This window comes from Desmodus rotundus, chromosome 12 (assembly GCF_022682495.2).
Source record: "Desmodus rotundus isolate HL8 chromosome 12, HLdesRot8A.1, whole genome shotgun sequence".
Classification (NCBI taxonomy): Eukaryota; Metazoa; Chordata; class Mammalia; order Chiroptera; family Phyllostomidae; genus Desmodus; species Desmodus rotundus.
Genome location: NC_071398.1, coordinates 42,177,559 through 42,203,361, shown reverse-complemented (window position 1 = coordinate 42,203,361; position 25,803 = coordinate 42,177,559). Strand labels below are relative to the sequence as shown.

Sequence of the window (25,803 nt, the reverse complement as noted above, 5' to 3'; positions counted from 1 at the left end):
CAAAATGGAAAAAACCATTCTAGTACGTGGAAAAATCCAGAAAACTCGTAGCGAAGACGGACACATCATATGGGAGTAAAATGTCCCATGACAATTGCTACCATTTAGTTTGGCTGAATGTTCTCATGAAGATCAATGACTACCACCATACTCCAGGTTTTGTACGCTACACGTGCATTTCTACATATAAAACGATGCCATGGTAACCAGCATACAGGATGGCCTCCAATGATCCTGCCTGCTGATGTCCATATGGTATCAAATGCCTTCCCGCAATATATCCTGATTAGTCTGTGAAGTCACCAGAACATGGCAAAATCGCCCTTGCTGGGTGGCTCAGTAGGTTGCAGGATCATACCATAAACCAAAAGACTCCATGTTTGATCCCCGGTCAGGGAACATACTGGAGGCAAGAAAACGATGTTTCTTTCTCTCTCCCCAAAATCAGTAAATGTATCCCCTCAGGAGAATTTTAAAAATCTACACAAGTGAGAGTGAATCACTTCCAAGGTTAGGTCAAAAAGACACTGTGGTTTCTGCCTTCCACTCTCTCGGGTGGAAGAAACCAGCTGCCATGCCATGCTTTGAGGACAGCCAGGAAGCCCATAGGACAGGCCCACTGGCCAAGGAACTGAGGCCTTCTGCCAACACCCATGTGAATGAGTGCGTCCTGGAAGCCAATACTTCAGTCCATTTATCCTTCAAAGACATGAAGCTCTGGGGGATGTCTGGACATCAACTTGATGAGATCCTGATGCACAATAACCTAGCCGGGCTCCTTCCAGATTTCTGACTCACAGAGGTACACACACATGCTTGTACTTATAAGCTGCAAAGTTTAAGAGCATTTTCTTATACAGGTAGAAATAGCTGATGAAAGTACCATAAAAATTAGAATTAGGGCAGGTGTTCGTCAAAAGGGTGATGATGTTTTCAAATAACTCTTCAGTCACACTGGCTTTTTCCTCCAGTTGTGGGCTGTCTGCAGGAGGAGTGAAGACAGTGACACCCACCTGGCACCCTTCCTTGTGAGCATTTGCTTACAGGACTCCGGGACGGAGAAGAAACCCTGTACCGTGAGCATCTGTGCAGTGTACAAGGCTGCAAGGATACTCATCACGGGAGAAGCAGGGCAACTACATGGACATACACACCACAGAATATGGGGCTGTGCTGATGTTGCCAAAAAAACTTTTAATAAGGGAGATGTAGGTACAATATGCTGTAAGATTTGTTCAGTTTTCTGAGGGGTCTGAGTTATAGAGGTACGTCCATTAGTCACAACTCATCAAATGCCATGCTTGACATGTGCATCTGTAAACGTCACCGCAATAAAAAGAACGGACCTATAAAGTCGTTTCACCTCCTGAAAATTCGAGAAGTTTTACTACAGTTTTTTGTACATTCCAGAAGACAGAGCAGCCCCGGTGGGGTAATTCAGTACACTACAGTGTTGCCCCAATATGAAGGTTGAGGGTTCAAGCCACAGTGAGGGCACATTCAACAATCAAGCAATGAATGCAGACGTAAGTGGAACAACTGATCAATGTCTAAACCTCTCTCTCCTTCTCAAATCAACCAGTAAATAAATAAGAAAACAACAAAAAAATTAGGTCCCTTTAAACAAAAACGAGAAAAGAACATGCCCACGCTGGGTGGCTCAGTTGGTTGGAGTGACGTCCCCTAACTCACAGGTTGCGGGACTGATTCCCAGCCAGAACACATACCAGGTTTGAGGGTTCAATGCTCGGTTCCTGGCCCGGGTATGGATGGGAGGCCACCCATTGATGATTCTTTCTCTCATCAATGTTTCCTTCTCTAAGAGCAGTGAAAAACTGTCTTCGAGTGAGGACCAAAAAGAAAAAAAAAGAAACAAGGCAAAGCACTTGTAAAGCTAACTGGTAAGAAAAAACAGACACCAGTTCTAACGGGGTTCATAATTCCCAAGGCAGGCGCGTCCGTGTAAAAGAAAGGGGAGGGAAGCAAACGATGCTGGCATTTAGCCTTCCTGAGCGCACAGGACCTTCATGCAGCATGAAGATACAGGAACAGAAATGACAGAAGGACAGACAAAACTTTCCCCCACTATTCACAACAGGCAGAGCCTCAGCTAGATTTTCCTGGGGTTTTTGTCTGATTTAGTTCTTCATTCTTGGTACTTATATCCATAGTGGTGACTATAATGACTCTGTTTTAGGCTGGGTTTACCTGAGGATATACAAAGTAAAGATAAAGGTAGAAAGAAGGGAGTGAATGAAGGCAGACTGAGGGAAGTGAAGGGAGGAGAAAGCAACGGAGCAGGGTGGATGTTACCAGGTAAATGTATGTGGCAGAGCTCACAATAGCAACAAGAGACCATGGGTTAGGACAAGCTGTGAGGGAGCCTTCTCCCTACCATTCAAATGGGAACACCTACCCGTCCAATCATCCATCTATCCACCCACCCCTCCACCCATGCATGCATGAATTATGTCACTCTTTCATCAAACAAGTGGTGAATGAACATACCCTCTGCATGAAGTCTCTCGGAGGCACCTGGTATACAGCAGTAAAGAAAACAGATCAAACCCATGCTCACCCAGTGTTACACTGAAATGGGGAGAGAGGCCATAAAGAAGTAAACAAAATATAACCCATTACTGTATCAGCTGGAAATGAAGGATGAGGTAGAAAACTAGGTGAAGGAGGGGGATGGAGGGTTTTGTTTTTTTTTTTTGATAGGCTCTGGGACTTTTTTTTTTTTTATTGATTATGCTATTACAGTTGTCCCATTTCCGCCCCTTCACTCAACTCCATCCTGCCCACTCCTTCCCTCACACATTTCCCCCCTATAGTTCATGTCCATGGGTCATACATAAGTTCTTTAGCTTCTACATTTCCTACACTATTCTTACACTCCCCCTGTCTATTTTCCACCTATTGTTTATGCTATTTATTCTCTGTACCTTTCCCCCCTCTCTCCCCCTCCCAATCCCCTATTGATAACCCTCCATGTGATCTCCATCTCTATGGTCCTATTCCTGTTCTAGTTGTTTGCTTAATTTTCTTTTGTTTTGGTTTTAGGTGTGGTTGTTAATAACTGTCAGTTTGCTGTCATTTTTACTGTTCATATTTTTTATCTTCTTTTCCTAGATAAGTCCCTTTAACATTTCATATAATAAGGGCTTGGTGATGATGAACTCCTTTAAGTTGACCTTATCTGAGAAGCACTTTATCTTCCCTTCCATTCTAAATGATAGCTTTGCTGGATACAGTAATTTTGGATGTAGGTCCTTGCCTTTCATAACTTGGAATACTTCTTTCCAGCCCCTTCTTGCCTATAAGGTCTCTTTGGAGAAATCAGCAGACAGTCTTATGGGAAGTCCTTTGTAGGTAACTGTGTCCTTATCTCTTGCTGTTTCTAAGATTCTCTCCTTCTCTTTAATCTTGGGTAATGTAATTATGATGTGCCTTGGTGTGTTCCTCCTTGGGTCCAGCTTCTTTGGGACTCTCTGAGCTTCCTGGACTTCCTGGAAGTCTATTTCCTTTGCCAGACTGGGGAAGTTCTCCTTCATTATTTGTTCAACTAAGTTTTCAATTTTTTGTTCTTCCTCTTCTCCTTCTGGCACCCCTATAATTCGGATGTTGGAACGTTTCAAGATGTCCTGGAAGTTCCTAAGCCTCTCATTGTTCCGAATTCTTGTTTCTTCATTCTTTTCTGGTTGGATGTTTCTTTCTTCCTTCTGGGCCACACTGTTGATTTGAATCCCAGTTTCCTTCGCATCACTATTGGTTTCCTGTACGTTTTCCTTTGTTTCTCTTGGCATAGCCTTCATTTTTTCATCGACTTTTTGAACAAATTCAACCAATTCTGTGAGCGCCTTAATAACCAGTGTTTTGAACTGTGCATCCGATAGGTTGGCTATCTCTTCCTCGCTTAGTTGTATTTTTTCTGGAGTTGAAGTGTTCTGTCATTTGGGCCTTTTTTTTTTTTTTTTTTTTTTGTCTTGGCGCATCTGTTACTTAAAGGGGCGGAGCCTTAGGTGTTCCCTGGGGCGGGGTAGCACTGGTTGCTGCACTGTGATGCTGTATGTGGGGGAGGGGCTGAGAGGGAGCAATGGCGCCTGCTCCACTCTGCCGGATCTCAGTCACTCCCTCTGCTACCCACAATCAAATTGGGCCCCTCTGGCGCTGGTTCCCAAGTGGGTGGGCTTGTGCATACTCTAGGCCCTTGTGGGTCTCTCCAATGACCTCTCCTGTGAGGCTGGGAGTCTCTCCTGCTGCTGCCCCAACCCCCACAGGCGCTTTCAATCAGAGATTTGAGGCTTTATTTCCCCGCACTGGAGCCCTGGGTTACACGGTCTGCTTCGCATCCCGCCTTTCGTCCCAGTTTATCTGTGCGGGAGTGTGGGGCCGCGGGATGCTACCCACCACTCTGCCTGCCCCATTCTCCGCCACTCTGAGTCCCGCCCTCTTGGTTTATCTGAGGGCGAATGTGGGGCCACAGGGTCTGCTAGTGGTAGGACTGCCTGCCCCTTTTGGCCCACACTCCGAGAGTCTCGGACCCGCCACGACAGGACACGAGAGTCCTCTCCGCCCTGGTTCCCATCTCCACCCCTCCTACCGGTCTGGATGTATGTTTCTTTTTTATCTCCTTGGTGTCGGACTTCCCTGCCCTTCGATTTTCTGTCAGTTCTGGTTGTGCGAGGAGGCGAAGTGTGTCTACCTACGCCGCCATCTTGGTTCTATAGGGGCTGGAGTTTTTAAGCACACTGGTCAGAGCACACCTCTTTGATGAGATGACATCACACCAGTTGCGGGTGACGTGGGAGTCAGGAGGACAGACGAGGCAGAATATGGATGAACAAGCAAGAGGGCATTAGGCAGTGGCACAGTTCGCAGGTTACAAACACACAAAGCAGCAACACAGTGTTGCAGGAAGGCTGAGGACAGGAAACCACCCACAGAGGGCATGGGTGGCCAGATCGGCCATGACCCTGGGGGCCACACAAAGGATGTTGGACTGTATGAGTGGCATGGGACGTCCTGCAAGGGCAAACAGAGAAGTGACCCGACCTGCCTGCTGTTGGAGAACAGACTACAGGAAGGTACTCGTACAAGCAGGAGGCAGTGAGAAGCTGTTGTGACTAAGTGGAGTAATGAATGCTGGAGGCTTGGGTCACAGCGGCCACCAGAAGGACGGCACCTGGGCTGTGCCCTGGGAGGACTTAGAGCTGCCTGCTTCTCCACTGAACACCCACCTCCTTGGGGTCTGTCTCTGCCATCTACAGCTTCTCCTCTCTCCCCAAGTGTAATATGCTATCCAATTTGAAGGACTCATATCCTGTGAAAAACAATTGCCTGATACATTAAAAAATATTCAATTTTGTTACTAGAACCCTCATTGATTTGCTCTAAGGAGTCTTTCTCCAAATTCTGACTGCGACCTGCTGTTATAAATACAACAGGTGATCAATGAGGTTCCTTTACTGATTTCCTCACCACTTTGGCTGCACAGAATACAGTTCCTACAAGGAAATTTGCTCTATTTTATTCCATACAATAATGATGTCACTTACCTACCTATTTTAACACCAAGATATTGCAATTGCAATGAGCAAAAACCAGAAAAGGTATAAACAACACATCAAATAGGAATTAGGAAACGTACACCTCCAGGATTGGGGAAACATTTCAAGAGTCCCAAACTCTTAAACTTTTGAAATCAAAATACTCCTGGGAACAACACTGAGGATGGTGGCGCAGGGAAACACAGCTCGCCTCCTCTTAAAACCACATCAAAGTTTCAACTAAATCACAAAACCACCATTACGCAGAATCATCAGAAACTGAGTTGAATGGAAGTATGAAAACTACAAAAGAAAGAAACCACACCACGCAGACTAGTAGAAGGGGCGGAGACGAGAAAAGAGCTGGTCCCATATGCACATGTGAAGGATGAATTTATCAGGAGTGCTATAATGGGAGTAAGGATTCCCACTTCCACACTAGGCGCCCCTGTCCAGGGTTCCAGTGCCAGGAAGATAACTCCCCATAACTTTTAGCTGGAAAAACCATCAGGGAGTGAGCTGATGGAAAAAACTGCTGGAGCCCCAAGGAGCTCCTCTTGAAGAACCCACACATGACCTTACTCAGACTAATTCCCTCTGAGATCCAGCACCGGGTAGCAGCCTGAAAGGCACCAGTGCAATACAGGGACAAAAGGAAGTGTCTTGCATCACGGCAAACGCTGGAGGACAGCTTTTATCCAGACAGAAAGGTGGGCAGAGCCACGGAGCCTGCAGGCAGGTGCCATGTCTCAGACTCCACTGACCTGACTAACATTGTTTGCCCACCATGGCAATCACCAGAGCCTCCGTTCCACCCAACTTACAACTGCTAACAGTAGCTCTTCCACGTCAATAGCTGGTCTTGGCTCATGTGTCACAACTTCCTATATCCTTTCAGACAAGCAACTGCTAACCTCAGGGAGGCCCTAGCCCCAGTCCCTTTTGCTAAGAGCCTCAGGCACAGCACCAGCAGCAGCCAGCGTAAATTCATAGCTTGGCTTTGCCTGGCAGTCTCCAATCTCAGCACAAGTAGCAGCCATCTCATTTACTCTATAGCTCAGGAAAGGTGACCACAGGCAAAACCCAGGTGCGGACTCACCTAGGAGACTACAACTGAGAAACCCCAGGGCCAGCAGACCCAGTGCATGGCTACAGACCATCTGGGAGGACCAACACCCTGCCTCTACATAGCTGGTACTACACTGAGTGCAGACATTGGTGGTCAGTGGTTACAGCAAATCCTTGCAGCTGACTGCCCTGGGTAAATCCCTGCCATTGACTCGAAACAGCAACCAAGGTTCAACTACAAGACCAGGGTGTACTCAGCAAATGTGAAGAGTCCATCTCACGTAGCCACCTTCGGTGATCAGGGGGGTTGTTGCACTGAACTCTAAGGGACACAAACTACATTAGGCCATAATACTAGGATGAGGAGTCACAGCACCGCTACGTAATACATAGAAACAAACACAGGGAGGCTTCTGAAATGAGCAAAGAAACAAGACACATATGAAGAAATAGGTCAAAACTCCACAAAAAGAACTAAACAAAATGGAGATAAGCAATGTACCAGATGCAGGGTTCAAAACATTGGTTAGAAGGATGCTCAAGAAACTTAGTGAGGACCTCAACCAAATTAAAAAGATCATGGCAGAGAAAAGGTATATGTGAATTGAAACAAAGAACAATTGACAGGGAAACAACAATAGAGTGGATGAAGTTGGGAATCAAGTCAGTGATTTGCAACATAAGGAAGCAAAACTCAACCAATCAGAACAAGGTGAGAAAGGTACCCCCCAAAAAGAGGATAGCTTAAAGAATCTCTAGGACAACTTGAAGCCTTCCAACATTTGCATCATAGGGGTGCCAGAAGAAGCACAGAAAGAGCAAGAAATTGGAAATCTATTTAGAAAAAAAATGAAAGAAAATTTCCCTAATTTGGTGAAGGAAATGGACATGCAAGTCCAGGAAACAGAGAGACTGCTAAACAAGATGGGAGTGAAGAGGCACAACCGAGACACATCTGGGTTGGGCCTAAAACACCAAAGGTGAAAGATAAAGAGAGAATCTTTTTTTTTTAATAATATATTTTATTATGCTATTAGTTGTCCCATTTTCGCCCCTCTATTCCCCTCCGCCCTGCACACCCCGACCCACCCACATTCCCTCCCTTTACTTCATGTCCATGGGTCATACAGATAAGTTCTTTGGCTTCTACGTTTCCTATACTATTCTTAACCTCCCCCTGTCTATTTTCTACCTACCATTTATGCTACTTATTCTCCGTACCTTTCCCCCGTCTCTCCCCCTCCCACTTCCCTGCTGATAACCCTCCATGTGATCTCCATTTCTGTGATTTTTTCCAGTTCTAGTTGTTTGCTTAGTTTGCTTTTGTTTTTGTTTTAGGTGTGGTTGTTAATAACTGTCAGTTTGCTGTCATTTTTACTGTTCATATTTTTTATCTTCTTTTTCTTAGATAAATCCCTTCAACATTTCATATAATAAGGGCTTGGTGATGATGAACTCCTTGAACTTGACCTTATCTGGGAAGGACTTTATCTGCCCTTTAATTCTAAATGAAAGTTTTGCTGGATAGAGCAATCTTGGATGTAGGTCCTTGCCTTTCATGACTTGGAATACTTCTTTCCTGCCCCTTCTTGCCTGCAAAGTTTCTTTTACAAAAGCAGCTGACAGTCCTATGAGAACTCCTTGGTAGGTAACTGTCCCCTTGTCTCTTGCGGCTTTTAAGATTCTCTCCTTATCTTTAATGTTGTTAAAGATAATGTAATTATGTAATTATGATGTGTCTTGGTGTGTTCCTACTTGGGTCCGACTTCTTTGGTAGTCTCTGAGCTTACTGAACTTCCTGGAAGTCTATTTCCTTTGCCAGATTGGGGAAGTTCTCCTTCTTCATTTGTTCAAATAAGTTTTCAATTTGTTGCTCTTCCTCTTCTCCTTCTGGTACCCCGATGATGAGGATGTTGGAATGTTTAAAGATGTCCTGGAGGTTCCTAAGCCTCTTCTCATTTTTTTGAATTCTTGTTTCTTCATTCTTTTCTGGTTGGATGTTTCTTTCTTCCACCTCACTATTGGTTCCCTGTAAATTTTCCTTCATTTCACTCAGCATAGCCTTCATTTTTTCATCTAATTTGTGACCAAATTCAACCAATTCTGTGAGCATCCTGATTACAGTGTTTTGAACTGTGCATCTGATAGGTTGGCTGTCTCTTCATTGCTTAGTTGTATTTTTTCTGCAGCTTTGAGCTGTTATTTCATTTTGGCCATTTTTTTTTGTCTTGGGGTGCCTGAGCCATGATAGGTTAAGTGCCTAAGTCAGGTTCTGCTGAAAGGACCGATGCGCCCGACTGTCTCCGAACGTGCAGGTAAAAATGCTGGAAGAACTTGTCCCTGTGTAAAAAGTCTAACCGCATTCATACAACTGCAGCTCCTCAGAAAAAAGCATGTTCTCAGTGGAAGGGATCACTGCTCTTTTCTTTCCAAGTTTTCTGCCGCAAGAGACAAATCTTAAAAGCACCAAGAGAAAAGCAGTTAAGTGACTCACAGGAGAGTTGCCATAAGACAGTCAACTGCTTTCTCAAAAGAAACTTTGCAGGCTACAAGGGACTGTCCGGAAATATTGAAGGTCATGAAAAGCAAGGAAATACAGCCAAGATTGCTCTACCCAGCGAAGATGTCATTTAGAATTGAGGGGCAGAGAAAGAGCTTCCCTGAGAAGAAGAAATTAAAGGAGTTCATCATCACCAAGCCATTATTATATGAAAAGTCAAGTGGACTTAAGGAAAAGAAGATCAAAACGATGAACAGTGAATAGGGAAAAAATACATCTCTATCAGTAATTGAATCTAAAAAAGGAATTAAGTGGCCTGCCTGGTATGGCTACCTGGATTGAATGCCAGCATGCCAATCAGGGGGTCACCAGTTCAATTTCTGGTCTGGAGCACATGCTTGGATTGTTGGCTGGGTACCCAGTGTGGGGGTGCAAATAGGTAGTTACAGAATACCCATGGGGATGTAAAGTTCAGTATAGGAAAGGAGTAGCCAAAGAACATTTAAGAATGACCCATGGACATGGACGATGGTATGGGATAGTCTAAGAGAATGGGGGCTGCTGTGTGGAGAGGAGAAGGGGGGGGCAACTGGGACAACTGAAATAGCACAATCAATAAAATATAATTAAAAAGTAAATAATATAAATTCTCTTGTGAGCTGACATTCAGTTAGAGAGGGCGCCTGTCCTCACCCACAGAGACCAGGTTCCTGAGGTTCTCCAGGGTCACGTCTCGGTACAGCATCCTTTGGGAAGGCTCTAGCAGCCCCAGCTCCTCCTCTGTGAAGATCACAGCCACGTCCTTGAACGTCACCACCTCCTACAACACCAAACACAGTCAACCTCAATCTCGCAACCAGCCTCTGCTGGGATAAGGGCAGCACTGAGTGGGCAGGGAGCATGGACGGGAAGTTACTCTGGACTCTGAGGGCCTTGGGTCTCCCTCACGTAGTGTCCTGTTCTCAATCCAGCGTGTCAATTTCATACAGTAATTTCCCAGAGTCCCATCAAAATTTGTGCGATTTAAAAATAACTCCTGGTAACTTCACTTGGTGTCATTTGTGGGTATTCCTACAGGAAGCACCATGGAACTGTAACTCTTGAATTACGGGGGCTATACACTCTCCATGCTGATTAACAGTACCAAACTGTTCCACAATCGTTAGGGCAATCTACTCCCAACAGGGTCTGCTAGTTTGTATCCTTCCTTTCTCACTCATGCATTCACTCAGCCTGCGTACTGTCTCTTTGTTAAAATTTGACAAACCCATAGGTCATCCCTCCTGAGGAACTATGACATTGGCCCTCTGTGCTCTCCAGGCACATGCCACCTATCTGTGACACTATTTATGACAGCATTCTAAGTGTCAAGGTGTACAGATTTCCATGCCAGAATACTTCAGTTTAAATCCCAAAGTTGCACATCGCCTCCAACTTCCCTGATCTTACACCAACACACTTTCATCTATTTCCTCATCTGTGGGACGCTGCTCATAGCAGACAATTCTTATACATCCAACTGAATAAATAGACACGAAGATCGTATAACTGTCCTGTCCAATTCAGAAGCCAGTACGCACATGTGGCTATGGAAATACAAGGTTAAGATTACATAAAATTAAAAATCCCCACCCACGGTTGCAGTAGAACACTTCAAGTGGTGCAGAGCCACATGTGGCCTGTTGCTCCCACTTGGACAGCACAGGACAGAACCTGTCAGTCACTGCAGAAGTTCTGCTGCACAGCGCTGTCCTAGAGGCTACACACCTGGCACATAGGAGGTGCTCGATGATGTCAGCTTTTCTTAAAGTGATTGGTACGGAAAGGGTAGGATTACGTTTGTACATTAACTTAGTCACCTCTACTTTCTTTCATGTTTGCATGACACACCTTTTTTCCTCGTGGTATTTTTAACCTGCTTATATCATATTTAAAGGGAGTTTCTCACAACATATTGTTGGGACATTTTTGCAATGCTTTGAGAGAGAGACAGAAACGGAAAGAGAGACAGAGGGGGGGGAGAGAGAGAGAGGAAGGGGTGGGGGGAAAGAGAAACATCAATGGGAGACATAAAACATTGATCAGTGGCCTCCTGTATGCACGCTTACTTGGGACTGTACTGACAGCCTAAGTACATGCCCTGACCACGAATCAAACCCACAACCTTTAGGTGCAGGACAATGCTCCAACCAAGCCACACTGGCCAGGGCAAGTTGGCTCATATTTGTTTAATCACAATTCAAATCCCTGTATTTTAATGGGCATATTTAGGCCATTTACATTTAATGAATTACTTATGTTAGGACTGGAGTCTGCCAATTTATGTTTTCTACATTTGTTTTCCTCTATTTTCCTGTGTGTCACTTGACCATTTTTTAAATTCAAGTTTGATTTATCTATAATGTCTTAGAGGATCTTTGTATAATTTTAGTGGTTCCTTTAAGTATTACATTACTTACACGTAACTTAACAGTCTATTTTTGTTATAGTACAAGTTCAAATGAAAAGTAGAAACCTTACTTCTCTTTAAGTGCGTTTACCATACCCACTTATGTCATTTTTGATATATTTATTGATTATGCTATTAGAGTTGTCCCATTTCCCCCCCTTCGCTCAACTCCATCCTGCCCACCCCTTCCCTCACACATTCCGCCCCTATAGTTCATGTCCATGGGTCATACTTGTAAGTTCTTTGGCTTCTACATTTCCTACACTATTCTTACCCTCCCCCTGTCTATTTTCCACCTATCATTTATGCTATTTATTCTCTGTACCTTTCCCCCCTCTCTCCCCCTCCCAATCCCCTATTGATAACCCTCCATGTGATCTTCATTTCTGTGGTTCTGTTTCTGTTCTAGTTGTTTGCTTAGTTTAATTTTGTTTTGGTTTTAGGTGTGGTTGTTAATAACTGTCAGTTTGCTGTCATTTTTACTGTTCATATTTTTTATCTTCTTTTCCTAGATAAGTCCCTTTAACATTTCATATAATAAGGGCTTGGTGATGATGAACTCCTTTAAGTTGACCTTATCTGAGAAGCACTTTATCTTCCCTTCCATTCTAAATGATAGCTTTGCTGGATACAGTAATCTTGGATGTAGGCCGTTACCTTTCATGACTTGGAATACTTCTTGCCATTCCCTTCTTGCCTGTAAGGTCTCTTTGGAGAAATCAGCAGACAGTCTTATGGGAAGTCCTTTGTAGGTAACTGTGTCCTTATCTCTTGCTGTTTCTAAGATTCTCTCCTTCTCTTTAATCTTGGGTAATGTAATTATGATGTGCCTTGGTGTGTTCCTCCTTGGGTCCAGCTTCTTTGGGACTCTCTGAGCTTCCTGGACTTCCTGGAAGTCTATTTCCTTTGCCAGACTGGGGAAGTTCTCCTTCATTATTTGTTCAACTAAGTTTTCAATTTTTTGTTCTTCCTCTTCTCCTTCTGGCACCCCTATAATTCGGATGTTGGAACGTTTCAAGATGTCCTGGAAGTTCCTAAGCCTCTCATTGTTCCGAATTCTTGTTTCTTCATTCTTTTCTGGTTGGATGTTTCTTTCTTCCTTCTGGGCCACACTGTTGATTTGAATCCCAGTTTCCTTCGCATCACTATTGGTTTCCTGTACGTTTTCCTTTGTTTCTCTTGGCATAGCCTTCATTTTTTCATCGACTTTTTGAACAAATTCAACCAATTCTGTGAGCGCCTTAATAACCAGTTTTTGAACTGTGCATCCGATAGGTTGGCTATCTCTTCCTCGCTTAGTTGTATTTTTTCTGGAGTTGAAGTGTTCTGTCATTTGGGCCTTTTTTTTTGTCTTGGCGCATCTGTTACTTAAAGGGGCGGAGCCTTAGGTGTTCCCTGGGGCGGGGTAGCACTGGTTGCTGCACTGTGATGCTGTATGTGGGGGAGGGGCTGAGAGGGAGCAATGGCGCCTGCTCCACTCTGCCGGATCTCAGTCACTCCCTCTGCTACCCACAATCAAATTGGGCCCCTCGAGTGCTGGTTTCCAAGTGGGTGGGCTTGTGCCCACCCTTGTGGGTCTCTCCAATGACCTCTCCTGTGAGGCTGGGAGTCTCTCCTGCTGCTGCCCCAACCCCCACAGGCGCTTTCAATCAGAGATTTGAGGCTTTATTTCCCCGCACTGGAGCCCTGGGTTACAGGGTCTGCTTCGCTTCCCGCCCTTCCTCCCAGTTTATCTGTTCAGGAGTGTGGGTCACGGGGTGCTACCCGCCACTCTGCCTGCCCCATTCTCCGCCACTCTGAGTCCCGCCCTCTCGGTTTATCTGTGCAAATGTGGGGCCGCAGGGTTTGCTAGTGGTCAGACTGCCTGCCCCGTTTGTCCCACACTCCGCCAGTCTCGGTCCCACGCGAGTCCTCTCCGCCCTGGTGCCCGTCTCCGCCCCTCCTACCGGTCTGGATGTATGTTTCTTTTTTATCTACTTGGTGTCGGACTTCCTTGCCGTTTGATTTTCTGTCAGTTCTGGTTGTGCGAGGAGGCCCAGTGTGTCTACCTACTCCGCCATCTTGTTTCTCCCAGAGTCCTATAACTGTCTTAAATGCAACAAATTAACGTCACGCACACATCGATGTTTCCCTCTTCTTTCTCTGTCCCTTCCCCTCCATCCAAAAGAAATAGATATATCTAAGAAATACATCAGAAATCCTACATTATTTGCTTCATTACTTTAGGTATTTCTTAGGACAAGTTGGCTTATGACAAATACACTTCATTTCCTTCAGATATCAACGTCCTGACTCCCCTTTAATCCCAAAAGATATTCCTACTGGACAGAGAATTCTGAGTTGAAAGTGCTTTTCATTCAGCACTTGAAAAATAGTCTACACCATTCTGCTAAGAAATTCAATGTCATTTGAATTTTTTCCTTACTGCTTTCAAGATTTTCTCCTTCCTGTTAATTTTCAGAAGTTTAACTGTAAAATGTCTTGGTGTGATCGTTTTGGGTTTCCTCCACCAGGAGTTCACTTAGTTTCATCAATCTCTAAGTTTCTGTCTCTTCCATTTAGGGAATTATTCCACCATATTTTTTCAAGAACTTCTTCAGTCCCACCCTCTTCCTCCTCTCCTCCTGGGACCCACATACCTGGTATATTAGATCCTCTGTTATAGTCCCATGGATCCCTGAGGTCCTGATTATTTTTCCTCAGTTGGTTTTTCTCTTTGATTCATATAAAATCATTTCTATTCGTCTGTCCTCAAGGTCAGTCCTCTTTCCCTTCACTCTGCTGTTCATTGTGTTAGTTTTTGAAATTTCATTTACTATATTTGTCAGTTCTAAAATTTCCATTTGGTTCTACTTTGTATTTTCTATTTCTTTCCTAAGATTTTCTGTCTTACCTTTCCTGTCTGTAAGTGCTTGCTGAAATACTTGTATAATAGCTGCATTAAAATCCTTCTAAGCTGCCCTTGCTGCGTGGCTTAGCTGGTTGGACTGTCCTCCCATCTACCAAGAGGTTTTGGGTTCAACCCCCTGTCAGGGTGCATACAGGAGGCAACAGGAAACAGATCAGTGTTTCTTTCTCTCTCCCTCTCTGTTCTCTTCCCCTCATCCACTTCCTTCTCAAAAATCAATAAAAACATAGACTCAGGTGAGGATTAAAAAATTTTTTTAAATGTGTGGCTTATGTGGCTCAGTAGGTTGAGTGCCCGCCTGTGAACGTAAGCTGGCTGGTTCAATTTTTGGTGAGGATGCATGTCTGTGTTGCCAGCTGGGTCCCTGGTTGAGGGCATGCAAGGGGCAACCACACACTGACGTGTCTCTTGCACATCAATGTTTCTCTCCCTCTCATTCCCTCTCACTTCTCTGTCTCTAAGAAAAATACAATAGTAAAATAATGAAATACAATAAAATACTAAGGAAAATAAATGCTTCTCAAATGGATGACCCTCAAGAAAATATGCTAAGTGAAATGAGCCAGTCACAAAATGATTAGCCATGTAATTCCACGTATATGAGGTACGTAGAATAGTCAAGCACATAGGGAGAGAAAGTGAAAAGATGGTTGCCAAGCACGAGGGAGGGGGGAATAGAAGTTGCAGTGTGATGAGCACATACCTTCAGTTCCAGAAGCTGAAAAGAGTTCAGGACATGTGGTGATGACTCACACATTGGGAATGGACTCAATGACATTGAATGGTACACTTCAAAGCAATTAAAGTGCTACATTTCATGTTCTGTATATGTCACAACATTAAGAAAATGCCTATCAGATAATGAGCATCTGTGTTACCTCATGGTTCCTGCACTGTCCCTCTCTTGGGCCTCCTATGCCTGATAGACTGCTTGGTGCTATTCTAACAATTCAATTTCTTTTTTTAAGATTTTATTTATTTATTTTTAGACAGAGGGGAGGGAGGGAGAAAGAGAAAGAGAGAAACATCAATGTGTGGTTGCCTCTCACACGCCCCCTATGGGGCCCTCGCCTGCAACCCAGGCACGTGCCCTGACTGGGAACAGAACCAGCAACACTGGTCTGCAGGCCGGCACTCAATCCACTGAGCCACACCAGCCAGGGCTCGCAGCCCAGGTTTACAATGGGCAAATGACTTCAACAAGCTTCACAGCATATAAAGATGAAAGTACACATGAAAAAGTATTCAATGTCACTTCTTATGAGGGAAATACAAACTATCATCACAGTGAGATGTTATTTCCTTAGAGCTGATGAAAACAAAAAGGTCTACATCAAACAATGGCAAAGCTGTGGAGCAACTGAACCTCCCAGATGCTGTGCGGGCTCTGAAATGGTACCACCCCTTTGGACAACTGTTTGCATTTCTCTACCCCACAAGCTGAGTCATTTCACTCCCAGATGTTTACCCAAGCAACATAAAAATAAACGTCCACAACACCTGTACAAGAACGCTCCTCAACAACCTTTACGCACAACAGTCAAAGCTGTAAAAGGACCCAAACATCCTTCAAAAGGAGAATTTTGTCTATCCTTCCTCAACACAGCTGTCATGTATTCATAAAATGGAGTACAACTCAACAACGAAAAGGGACAACAGACTGATACACACGACTTAGATCCATCTTGAAACACTGGGCTGAGTGAGAGAAGACAACTCCACGATCACATACTGTACAAATACGTTACTTATATTTAATTTGAAAACAAGTCAAGTAGTCATGTGATGACAGATCAAAACAGCAGATGCCTACCAGGAGTAGGAAACTGATTTTACAGACACAGGAGAGAACATTCAGGGGTAATAGAATGTTTTATTTCTGGTTTTGGGTGGTGGGCTAATGTCATTAATCAACTTTTAAAACAGGGTATACCACCAGCACTGACATCACACATAAAACCTGTAATTTTAGTAAGTAAATTATATTTTATTTTTAAAGCCCATTCAGAACTTTCATGAATCAAAACAAAATTCAATCACAGGCATACCGGTGCATATGGATCTTCGTACCTGCTGAACGTTGCACAAAAATTAGAAACCCTTTGAGACAATATGTGGTTGTGGAAACATGGGCCCCGCCCCAAGCTCCACCCCCACCTCCCACCCTGTGGAACACAGTGAAGGTCATGTGTAAATGAACTGTGAGACCTGGGAGCCTGGCCAACTCTTTGGCCAAGAAACTGTTTTTGGATGTGGCGGAAGACCATAAACAACCTCAGAGGAAACAGCCAGCGCCCTGATCTCACACAGCTTGCATGCAAGCAACCTGCACACCCTGTCTGCCTTGTTTTCTGTCCTCTGTATAGCCCTGTGCTGGGAAAGCCTGGGCTGAGGGAATTTCACCAGCCTGCCAGATGTGCTCTTCAAGTCCTAATAAACCCTTGTCTTTCACAGGCAGTCCTACAGGTTTGTTCTTTGCACTGGGCAAGCAATTCGCCTAACTAAGTACTTAAAAGAATGCGGAATCACAAAAAACTGAAGTGATAATACTAAGTGCAAAAAAAGAGTTTGAGAAGTGTGAATATACTCTGGTTGTAAGTATATGAAATATAATACAGGGAAAACACCTAAGGGGTACAATAATGTGGATTTAAAAATTTTTTTGATACCTAGGGATTTCTGCTCTACTACTTGTGAAATGAAGGTGTTAAAATGAAATCACAACTAAAAACAAAAATTAAATACAAAAACAAAAGTAGAACCAATATGAAAGCTACTAACAGTCACATAGAAACACCTGATTTTTATCCTTCTCATGGAAGAGAAAAAAGATGTGTCTAATCTTTGAGAACAGATTTTAAGAGGTAAAAATCAGAAAAAGTTATTAGTACAACTGTAATAGAACAAACAACAACAAATAGATCAAAATCAAAACTCAACTCACCTGGAACTTGGTCATTTTCTCCTGCTCCTTCTGAGTAAGTCCAAGAGTCCTGGGGACACAGGAGTGGTAAAAGACGGAGAGGACATGAGACACAGGCCGAGGCGCACATAGCTGATCTGTGCGAATTTTGAAAAGTGACCCCTCACCCGCCCCCTCACTTTGGCGAGATGGTTGGGCGTGGTCCAAACCAACAGGTTGCATGTTTGATCCCCAGTCAGGGTGTATGCCTGGCCTGCAGGTGAGGGACCCCAGTGGATCCATGTTTCTTTTCTCTTGCACATCAATGTTTCTCTCCCTCTCTTTCTTCCTCCCTTCCCCTCTCGCTGAAAATAAATAAAAGCTTTTAAAAAAAAAAAACAACAAAAAGGAACCACACACTATCAATTAGGTGGAGGCAGACTCTGGCCCACGTGTCTCGTGACATTACAACTCCTCCACTGTAGACAGGACACACAGAGAAATTAAAATAACTCTACAAACACAGTATCACTGCCCGGAAGCTGCAGCTCGGGATCGAGTGCTGCCCAGCAACACAAAGGGTGTCCGCTTCCCAGTCAGAGCGGGAGCCTGGGTTGCGGGGCCAGGTCTCCCCTGAGGGGGCGCTGCAGAGGCAACCACACGCGGAGGTTTCCGTGCCTCTCTTGCTCCCTCCCTTCCCCTCTCTAAAAATAATTGATTCTTAAAAAAGGAAAAGAAAAGATTATATCACGACAAGCCGGCAGGCGTAGGAACCCAAGGGAACTCCAGCACCGACAGACCCTCGAACCTGGAACCACGACCCCCGCCCGCCCCCAACTCCACGAGCCGACCGAACGCAAAGATGCGTCCGCCTTTCTCCTCCCCGGGAGCGGACCGCACCTGCGAGCCCCACGCCCAGGCACGCTAGGAGGAGACCGGGGTCCACACCCACGAACTTCCTAGGAGATAGTGAACACTCACGCGCCTCGCCCTCCTGCAGGAAAAAGCTGGGACTCCACACCGCTCCGGGACCGCGCTTACAATTCCGATCCGAACCACGGCTCCCGCTCCCCCGCCCACAGCGGAAGTGGCTCTGCCTGAGGTGCTTGCGGACTACACTTCCCAGAAGCCTCCATAGGGGAGCGCTTACTTGGGTCGTCACTTTCAAAAATGTGTCCTCAGACAACTTTAGCACGTAACCTCCCCTCCCATTTCTTCTGTTCCTTCTTTCCAGCGCCACTTTTTTTTTTTTTTAATTTTTAAGAATCACGGAGCGCGATTTAAAAGTAAATGTGGCGGTATGGGCCAAAAAGACCAACACAGGACCTCAAAGTCGCTTTGATGGTGTTACCTGGGACTGCATACATCTACATCTGTGTAGTTTATCTTATGTGACTTATTCATGCCGAAATGGGGGAGTCATACAAAAAGGAAAAGTCACCGTTCAACACACGGAACAAATACGAAAAGTTTCCCATTTTCTTTTCAGTGCTAAATGCTTATTTTTGAAATTAGTTTCCTGGTAAATGAAGGACATACCGTAACTTAGAAAATCCTAGAACATATGTGGAAAATGTTTCTTTCCTTAGCGCACCTTCGATCATATCATCATTTACATTCATCCTCCCCTGGACATAATAAATAAGATATTTCTTTTTCTACAAGGTGGTTGAAAAGAACCATGAGTACTCAAAACATAGTAGTGGAAATAGGGGATCCTGCCCAAAGAACCATAAGAAATTCAACAATTAAAAGAAATATTTTATTTATTGTTAGAGAGAGGAACGGAGGGAGAAAGGGAGAAACAGCGGTCTGCTGGCCTGGCCAGCCCCCAGCGCCGTGCTCCAGCCCGAGGTTGAACAAGTTTGGTCTGCAGACACCGCCCAAGCCACTGAGCTACAGCAGTCCGGGCTCAACAACTTTTTTTCAGCTTTACTGAAGTATAATTGACAAATAAAATTGTAATATATTTAAAGTGTATGTGATGACTTGAAATTTGTATAGGAAGTACATTGTGAAGGGATCCCCACCATGTAATTATTTAACACCTCACATTGCTGTTTTTTATAGTGAGAAACAAGGATCTACTCCCTCAGCAAATTTCAACTATAGTCACCATGCTATACAGTAGACCCTCAGACCTTAATCATCCTATAACTGCAGGTTTGTATCATTCAACCAATCTCTCCCCATTTCCCCCATCCCTCCACCCCCCAGGCAACGATAACCATTCTGGAATATTTCTGTGAGTTTCACTTTTTTCTGAGCTTCCACATACAATTCCGCCATGCAGTATTGTTATAGATCGGATCTGTGAGGGGACGCCACAATACTATCACCAAATGGACCCTGCCCTTTCCCCCGGCACCCTCCTGTACTAAATTCGCCTTGCTCACCACAGGGGAATTATAGTTCTCAATGTCAGATATTGGTGAAAAGGAAAGGAATTATTTACTCAAAAGTCATACAAGCTTAAGAGTAATGACTTAATGTCTTTATTGAGATCCCAAAGTCCTTTAAAATTCCCACAGACACACACCGTGCTTCCTTCTCCCTCTGCCCAGTCTGGGGTACCGCACCTCAGGAAAGAAGTAGAAGATCGTGATTCAGGCTCCCGGCACCCTCCATGTGGCAAAAAGGGGGCACTTTCAAAGCCGCATGGTCCTAACACTCTTCCAAAGCCCCTTGGTCCCCTAAAACTAACATAGTCCCCAAAAGAGACGCCAAATGGCTGCCGTGCCTGGGTTTAAATCCCCGTGTCAATCTTCTTCTGCAGCCCCATTTCTGGTTCCTCCCACAACTGGCCATAGCCAGTAGCATTCCTGGCAGGTGTGGCCCTGTGTTGTGGAGCCAATCATCTCCAAGCACTTCTGGACGGCATTACAAATCCCTATTTGGATCCCACCTCTGGGCTGCACCCTCTTATACCACCGGAATCTCCTTAATGCAAGTCCACGTGGCACCTCTCCTGGCCCATCAGCAAGGGTCCTTTCACCCCTTTTCTTCCCAGCAAGGGCCCTCCTTCTTCCTATGCCATGTGGCAAAAGGGAGCATCCGAAAGCCTTGTGGTCCTTACTCACAATGGCTGCTGTGCCCAGGATTAAATCCCAGCTCCAACCTTTCTCTGCAGCCACATTTCCAACTACTCCCACAATCCACTATTGTCACCAGCATTCCCGAATTTTTCAAGCTTTTCTTGCTGGTCACAGTAAAGTCTGGGCAGGTTTGGCCCCCTGGTGTGTAGCCTATAATCTCCAAGGTTTCACACAGGCGCTGTAACCAGGGGGAGTTGCCTCCCAGGTAAGTCAGGGGTTGAAGTCACTCGCATCTCCCTGGATCCAGGCAAGCCCACAGCTGTTCAACAGATCCATGAAACCAGTTAAAAGTTATACACACGTTCAATGTCCATGCCTGAGTTTAGTTGCAAAATGGTGCGATACAAAACAGCTCACTGACCTTGCTCCATGTGTCCCATCATCCAGTTCAGACTTGGGGTGAGGACATCCTATATGTGTATTTTTTTAATGTTCCCTGGACACCTAGTGTATTGCACCCCAATACAAATGTCTATTTGGAGGCCAGCTGGCTGCACCCGGTATCAGTATTGGTCTCTGGCTCATTTAACTAAATGCCCTCTGTTTCATTCATGTTGTCACAAATGTTTCTCCATGTGTTCTGTAAACCAACTAGAGGCTCAGTTTTATTCATTTCCTTAGAAATACTATGTGGGTGGTTCTGTTTGTATCTCCTTGAAGGCACCCTAAAAGAAGACAGAACAAGCAGCAGCCTCTACAAAATACCAAGACTCACTGCAAAGTTATGGTAACTGAAGCCCAGTGGTAGTGCTGAAAGTACTGAAAAATAGGCAAGAGTGGATTGAGAGACAAGACATACCTCTGATTATCTATGGACAACTGACTTTAACATGGTACTGCAAAGTACTGGGGAATGAAGAAAAATTTCACTAACTGGTATAGGAATAATGACATACATTTCAAAACCAGAAAAAAGGAAGGAGGGAGAAAGTGGGAGGGAGCAGCAGAGAGAGAGAATGAGAGAGATGGATCAGTCAGTTAGAAAAAGGACATTCTCACCCCGGCCGGTTTCCTGACCAGGGTACAAGCCTAGGTTGCAGGTTTGACCCGGTTGGGACACGTAGCATAGGCAGCCACTCACTGTTCTCTCCCACGTTGGTGTTTCACTCCTGCTCTCCCTCCCTTGCCCTCTCCATCAATAAGCATGTCCTCAGGCAGACAGGCTGTGTGGCCACAGGCCCAGTGGCATGAAGCCAACAGCACAGTGAGAGATAGAGCCCGAGCCCATGTACACACATCCGTGCAAGGGCCCTTTGTTCTGAGGACTTATGTAGTTGGTGGGATAGGAGTTCCATATTGATTCATAGGTAAATGTGGCGCCAGCTTTCCTGGGAGAATGTGACTACCCAAACGTAGGTGTATGGGGGGATCTGTTAGCTTCAATCCTTATCTTGTTCCAGACTCTGTTTGTTCATCTTGTAAAACACATATATGACAAGAGGCAGTTAAGCAAAATTGGGGCACTTTCCACTTATTCACGGGCTCTTTCTGTAAGCATCAGGGAGTCCCTCATAAAACAGGTAGTGACCAGAGGTAGAGCAAAGACCAGATACTGAACAAAGTTGTTTTATGGGCTTCTTCTTGGGCACCTGTGACCCTCTCCCACATTCCAGGCCCTGGGATGAAAGCAGTTTCAAGGCTTTCTTTCCCAGATAGTGCAAATGCTACATAAAATTTCAAGGACTTCCCTTCTTTCTTGCTAGCAGTGTTTCTTGTGATGTTGGAACACTCGGCGATATTGTGCGACCAGGCTCAGGACTGCTGAGTTAGTGTGAGAACTGTCTCCTCCCTCCTCCTGCCTCCGTTTATTATTTATTCTACCTAAGTGGTAAAAGGCGTTTCCTGGCAACCAGGATGCTAGACGACAGCCAGTAACAGAAGTGCAGTGTCAGAGTTCTTCCTGTGCTGTCTCCTGCCTCACCATGACATCTGCCTTACCTCCCAGGCTCAGTAAATTTCAGGAAAGAAAGCTGAATCAACCATCTTTTATCAGAAAACCAAAGACCTGAGAGCTTTCCATACCACTGTGGACCTATGTTCACATCAGTCTTTTATAATTTCTTTGTGAATTTTTTCTTGTGCCACTCACCTTTATGGGTTTTAATTCCACGTATTTCTGAATTAATTGATTCACATAAAACACATGGGTGTTGGGCACAGGCATCTCTCCATAGATTGGGAAAACATTCCTGAACACAGAGCTGTCTTTATGTCCTCTTAGAGAACAGACCTATGTAAACCAGCAACTGATCCTCTGCAGTAAATTGGCAAGAAAAGGCAGTCACAGGAAGATTATAAATGGTAGACTGTGAGGGACAATTTCTTTTCATGCTAATCGGAACAGGTGTTTGCTTACTTCCTCAATTGGAGCCAGTCGAAATCTAGTGTACAATCTTTGATGTTTATATTTCCCATATTTTATTGATTAGTTTAATCCCACTGTGTCCAGAGAATATTTTCTATGCTTTGTATAATTTCTTCATATACTTTGTCATTTAAATTTATTGACATGACTTGTGATCCCCAAAATACTTTACACTGCACAATATTCCAGATCCACTTCAGATAGAAATATGCATTTGGCTGATTTCTAAAATCACTCAAGGTTTAAAGTGCTAAAAGTTAACCCCTAAGGCTTTAGAAGTGCTAAATTGAGGAAATACTTCCCTATATCATCATGCATCGTTGATCTCAGAAGCAAGGGCATTTGAGAAACTAAATTTGGCTTAGACAAGGAGAAGATGGCAAACTGGCTATAAAGGTCAAGACATCAAATGTTTTAGGCATTGCAGTCCACATACAGTCTCTATGGCGTATTACTTGCTTTTTTTCTTATAATTCTTTAAAACTGTGAAAGCGTATTTCTCAGGCCACACAAAAAAGAAAGTGATACAATTCAGAATGGTCAGGATACTATAGTTTGCTGACTTCTGGGTTAGCATTTTATTTGGATTTTTAGTTATTTATTTTTAGAGACAGGGAGCAAAACATGTATGTGTGGCTGCCTTTCCTGCAGCCCATGATGGAGCCCTGGCCGGCAACCCAGGCATGTGTCCTGACTAGGAACAGAACTGGTGACCTTTGGGTTCACATGCCAGTCCTCAACCCACTGAGGCACACCAGCCAGGGACACCCCTTTATTTCCCTAGAGAACTTTCACCTGCCCTCCACAACCCTCCTCAGGTGTTGCCTCCAAAGCAGTCAATAATTCCCCAAGGACATTTTATTCATTAAACTTCTGTGTTGCCTGAGAGGTGATGAATTCTTACTTGCCTTCCTATGGCCAGTCCCTCAAACATATGAAGGGCAGAATGCACAAAGAATGGAAGAATGAACGAACCCATGACAAGGGAGGTGTGGTCTAGGTGACAACGGAGGTTCCCAGGTCACGGGACTTGGACAGCAGCAGTTTCATTTTCTCAGTACTTCTGGGCCTCTGACCTTACCTACTGTTCTCAGGCATCTGGAGGATATTCCCGGCCTAACATAACAGACAGCACACATTCCCTGCTGAAGCCCTGCTTGGCTGCCTCCTCCCCCTCCCCCGCCTTCCTTCCCACACATTCCCTGCTAGCCCTTCTTACCCTGCCTTATGAAACAAAAACGCTGTTTCTATTGGAGACACTTGCAGATTCTGAAATGGGAGCACTCTTCCTAAAACACGACTTCTTGAATGAAGTCGGCCCTTATCGAGGTCCACATGTGTTTTCATTGGGCAGACAGCACTCCCAAGTGAGAAATGCAACCTGTCTCTGTGTTTACAGAGTGTCCACCAGCTCAGGTTCAGATGCTGCCATCAGACATTAAGCCCTTTCCTGGGGTGATTTGAAGGGACCCACAGAATCCAGCTGCATCCATGATGGGTCATTTTTACACTATTTTTGGAGCTCTATTTCACACAGGACTATTTGTTGAAGGGGCACAGCATATTGATTTGATACATTTCTTACAAGATGATTGGCACTATAGACTCAGCTAGCATTGCTGTCTCATCTCACAGTTGCTTGTAGTGTTGCAATAATTAAGGTCCAGCCTGTGAGCAAACTGAATGTGTTTAAGTTTGGTCTGTAATCCCTACACCATGCAGCAGGTCTCCAGGACTGACTGACCTAGCAGTCACAAGGTTGTGCCCTCAAATGCCTCTCCCATCTCCCCACTTCCTGGTAACCACCATTACTCTGCTGTTATGCCTTTTTAAAAATTCCACATGAAGAGATGTAAGGTATTCCTCTCTGTTATCTCACGTAACGCACGGCCCTTAGCGTGTTGTTGCAAATGGCAGAATTTCTTTACTTCTCCTGGCTGAAGAGTATCCCATTGTATATAGGAACCACGTCTTGATCCATGACAGACCCTGAGGTCGTTCTTTCTTGCCTCCAGTGAACAATGCTGCAGCAAACATGAGGGTGTAGATGTCTCTTTGGGAACATGTTTCCACTTCCTTCAAGTACGCACCCAGAAGTGGGAGCATCATGACATTTTGGAACACTTCAGTGTCCCCCAGGCGGATGCCCTAGATCTGCAGCACTCACAGTCTCACCCGGTTTCTTCAGGGAGCAATCCCACCCCATTGCAATTGATCTCAGCATGAGGGGGGCTGCAACAGCTCAGGCAGAATCTGGGGTCAGCTTAAAGACAGGTTCAGGCACAGCAGGACCTGTGGTGCCGGAATCTCAAGAACAGCAGGAACTTGTCCGACAGCTGAGTTCCCAGTCCAAACTCAGAAAACAGTCACCGGGAGGTGGAGTGCAGCACAGGGAAAGTGGTCAATGATATTGCAGTAACCATGTATGGTGCCGGGTGGGCACGGGTCGTACGAGGGGATCACTTTGTAGGCTACATACGTGCCTAATCACTATGCTGTACACATGAAACTAATATCATATTGCATGTCAACTGAAACTGAAAAATGAAAAGAATTTGAGGAAAACCATGCTACACACACACACACAAACGGCTCAGGGTCAGGCACCTGTTTTTACAGGAGTTCACTAGCAACTACAAAACTGCTTTTGAAAACTCCAAAAGCGGCCCTGGCTGGCATGGTTCAGTGGATTGAGTGTTGACCTGCAAACCAAAAGGCCGCCTGTTCAATTCCCATACAGGGCACAGGTGTGGGTTGTGGGCCAGGTCCCCAACAGGGGTGCATGAGAGGCAACATATTGATGTTTCTTTCTCTCACTCTCTCTCCCTCCCTGCCCCTGTCCAAAATAAAATCTTGAAAATAAAATCCCGAAAGTGCATCTCCATGTGTAGATGGCGTCTGTATTCACGTTGCCTCCCTTTTCCCATAGAGAATTAGCAAAAATCATGACTTGTAGAAACTTGTCTG

At 44.8% G+C, this 25,803-nt stretch overlaps 1 protein-coding gene across 1 annotated transcript in view; it reads right to left on the bottom strand.

The window, feature by feature from the left end:
• Nucleotides 1-18,516, bottom strand: part of LOC139440254 (zinc finger protein 420-like) — a 34,072-nt gene extending 15,556 nt beyond the window's left edge. Inside the window, 4 exon segments of the mRNA XM_071219810.1 lie at nt 9,811-9,937; nt 17,419-17,467; nt 17,577-17,741; nt 18,358-18,516. Coding sequence (XP_071075911.1) covers nt 9,811-9,937; nt 17,419-17,433 — 142 coding nt within the window. The 5' untranslated portion in view covers nt 17,434-17,467; nt 17,577-17,741; nt 18,358-18,516.
• Between the last annotated feature and the right edge of the window lie 7,287 nt (nt 18,517-25,803).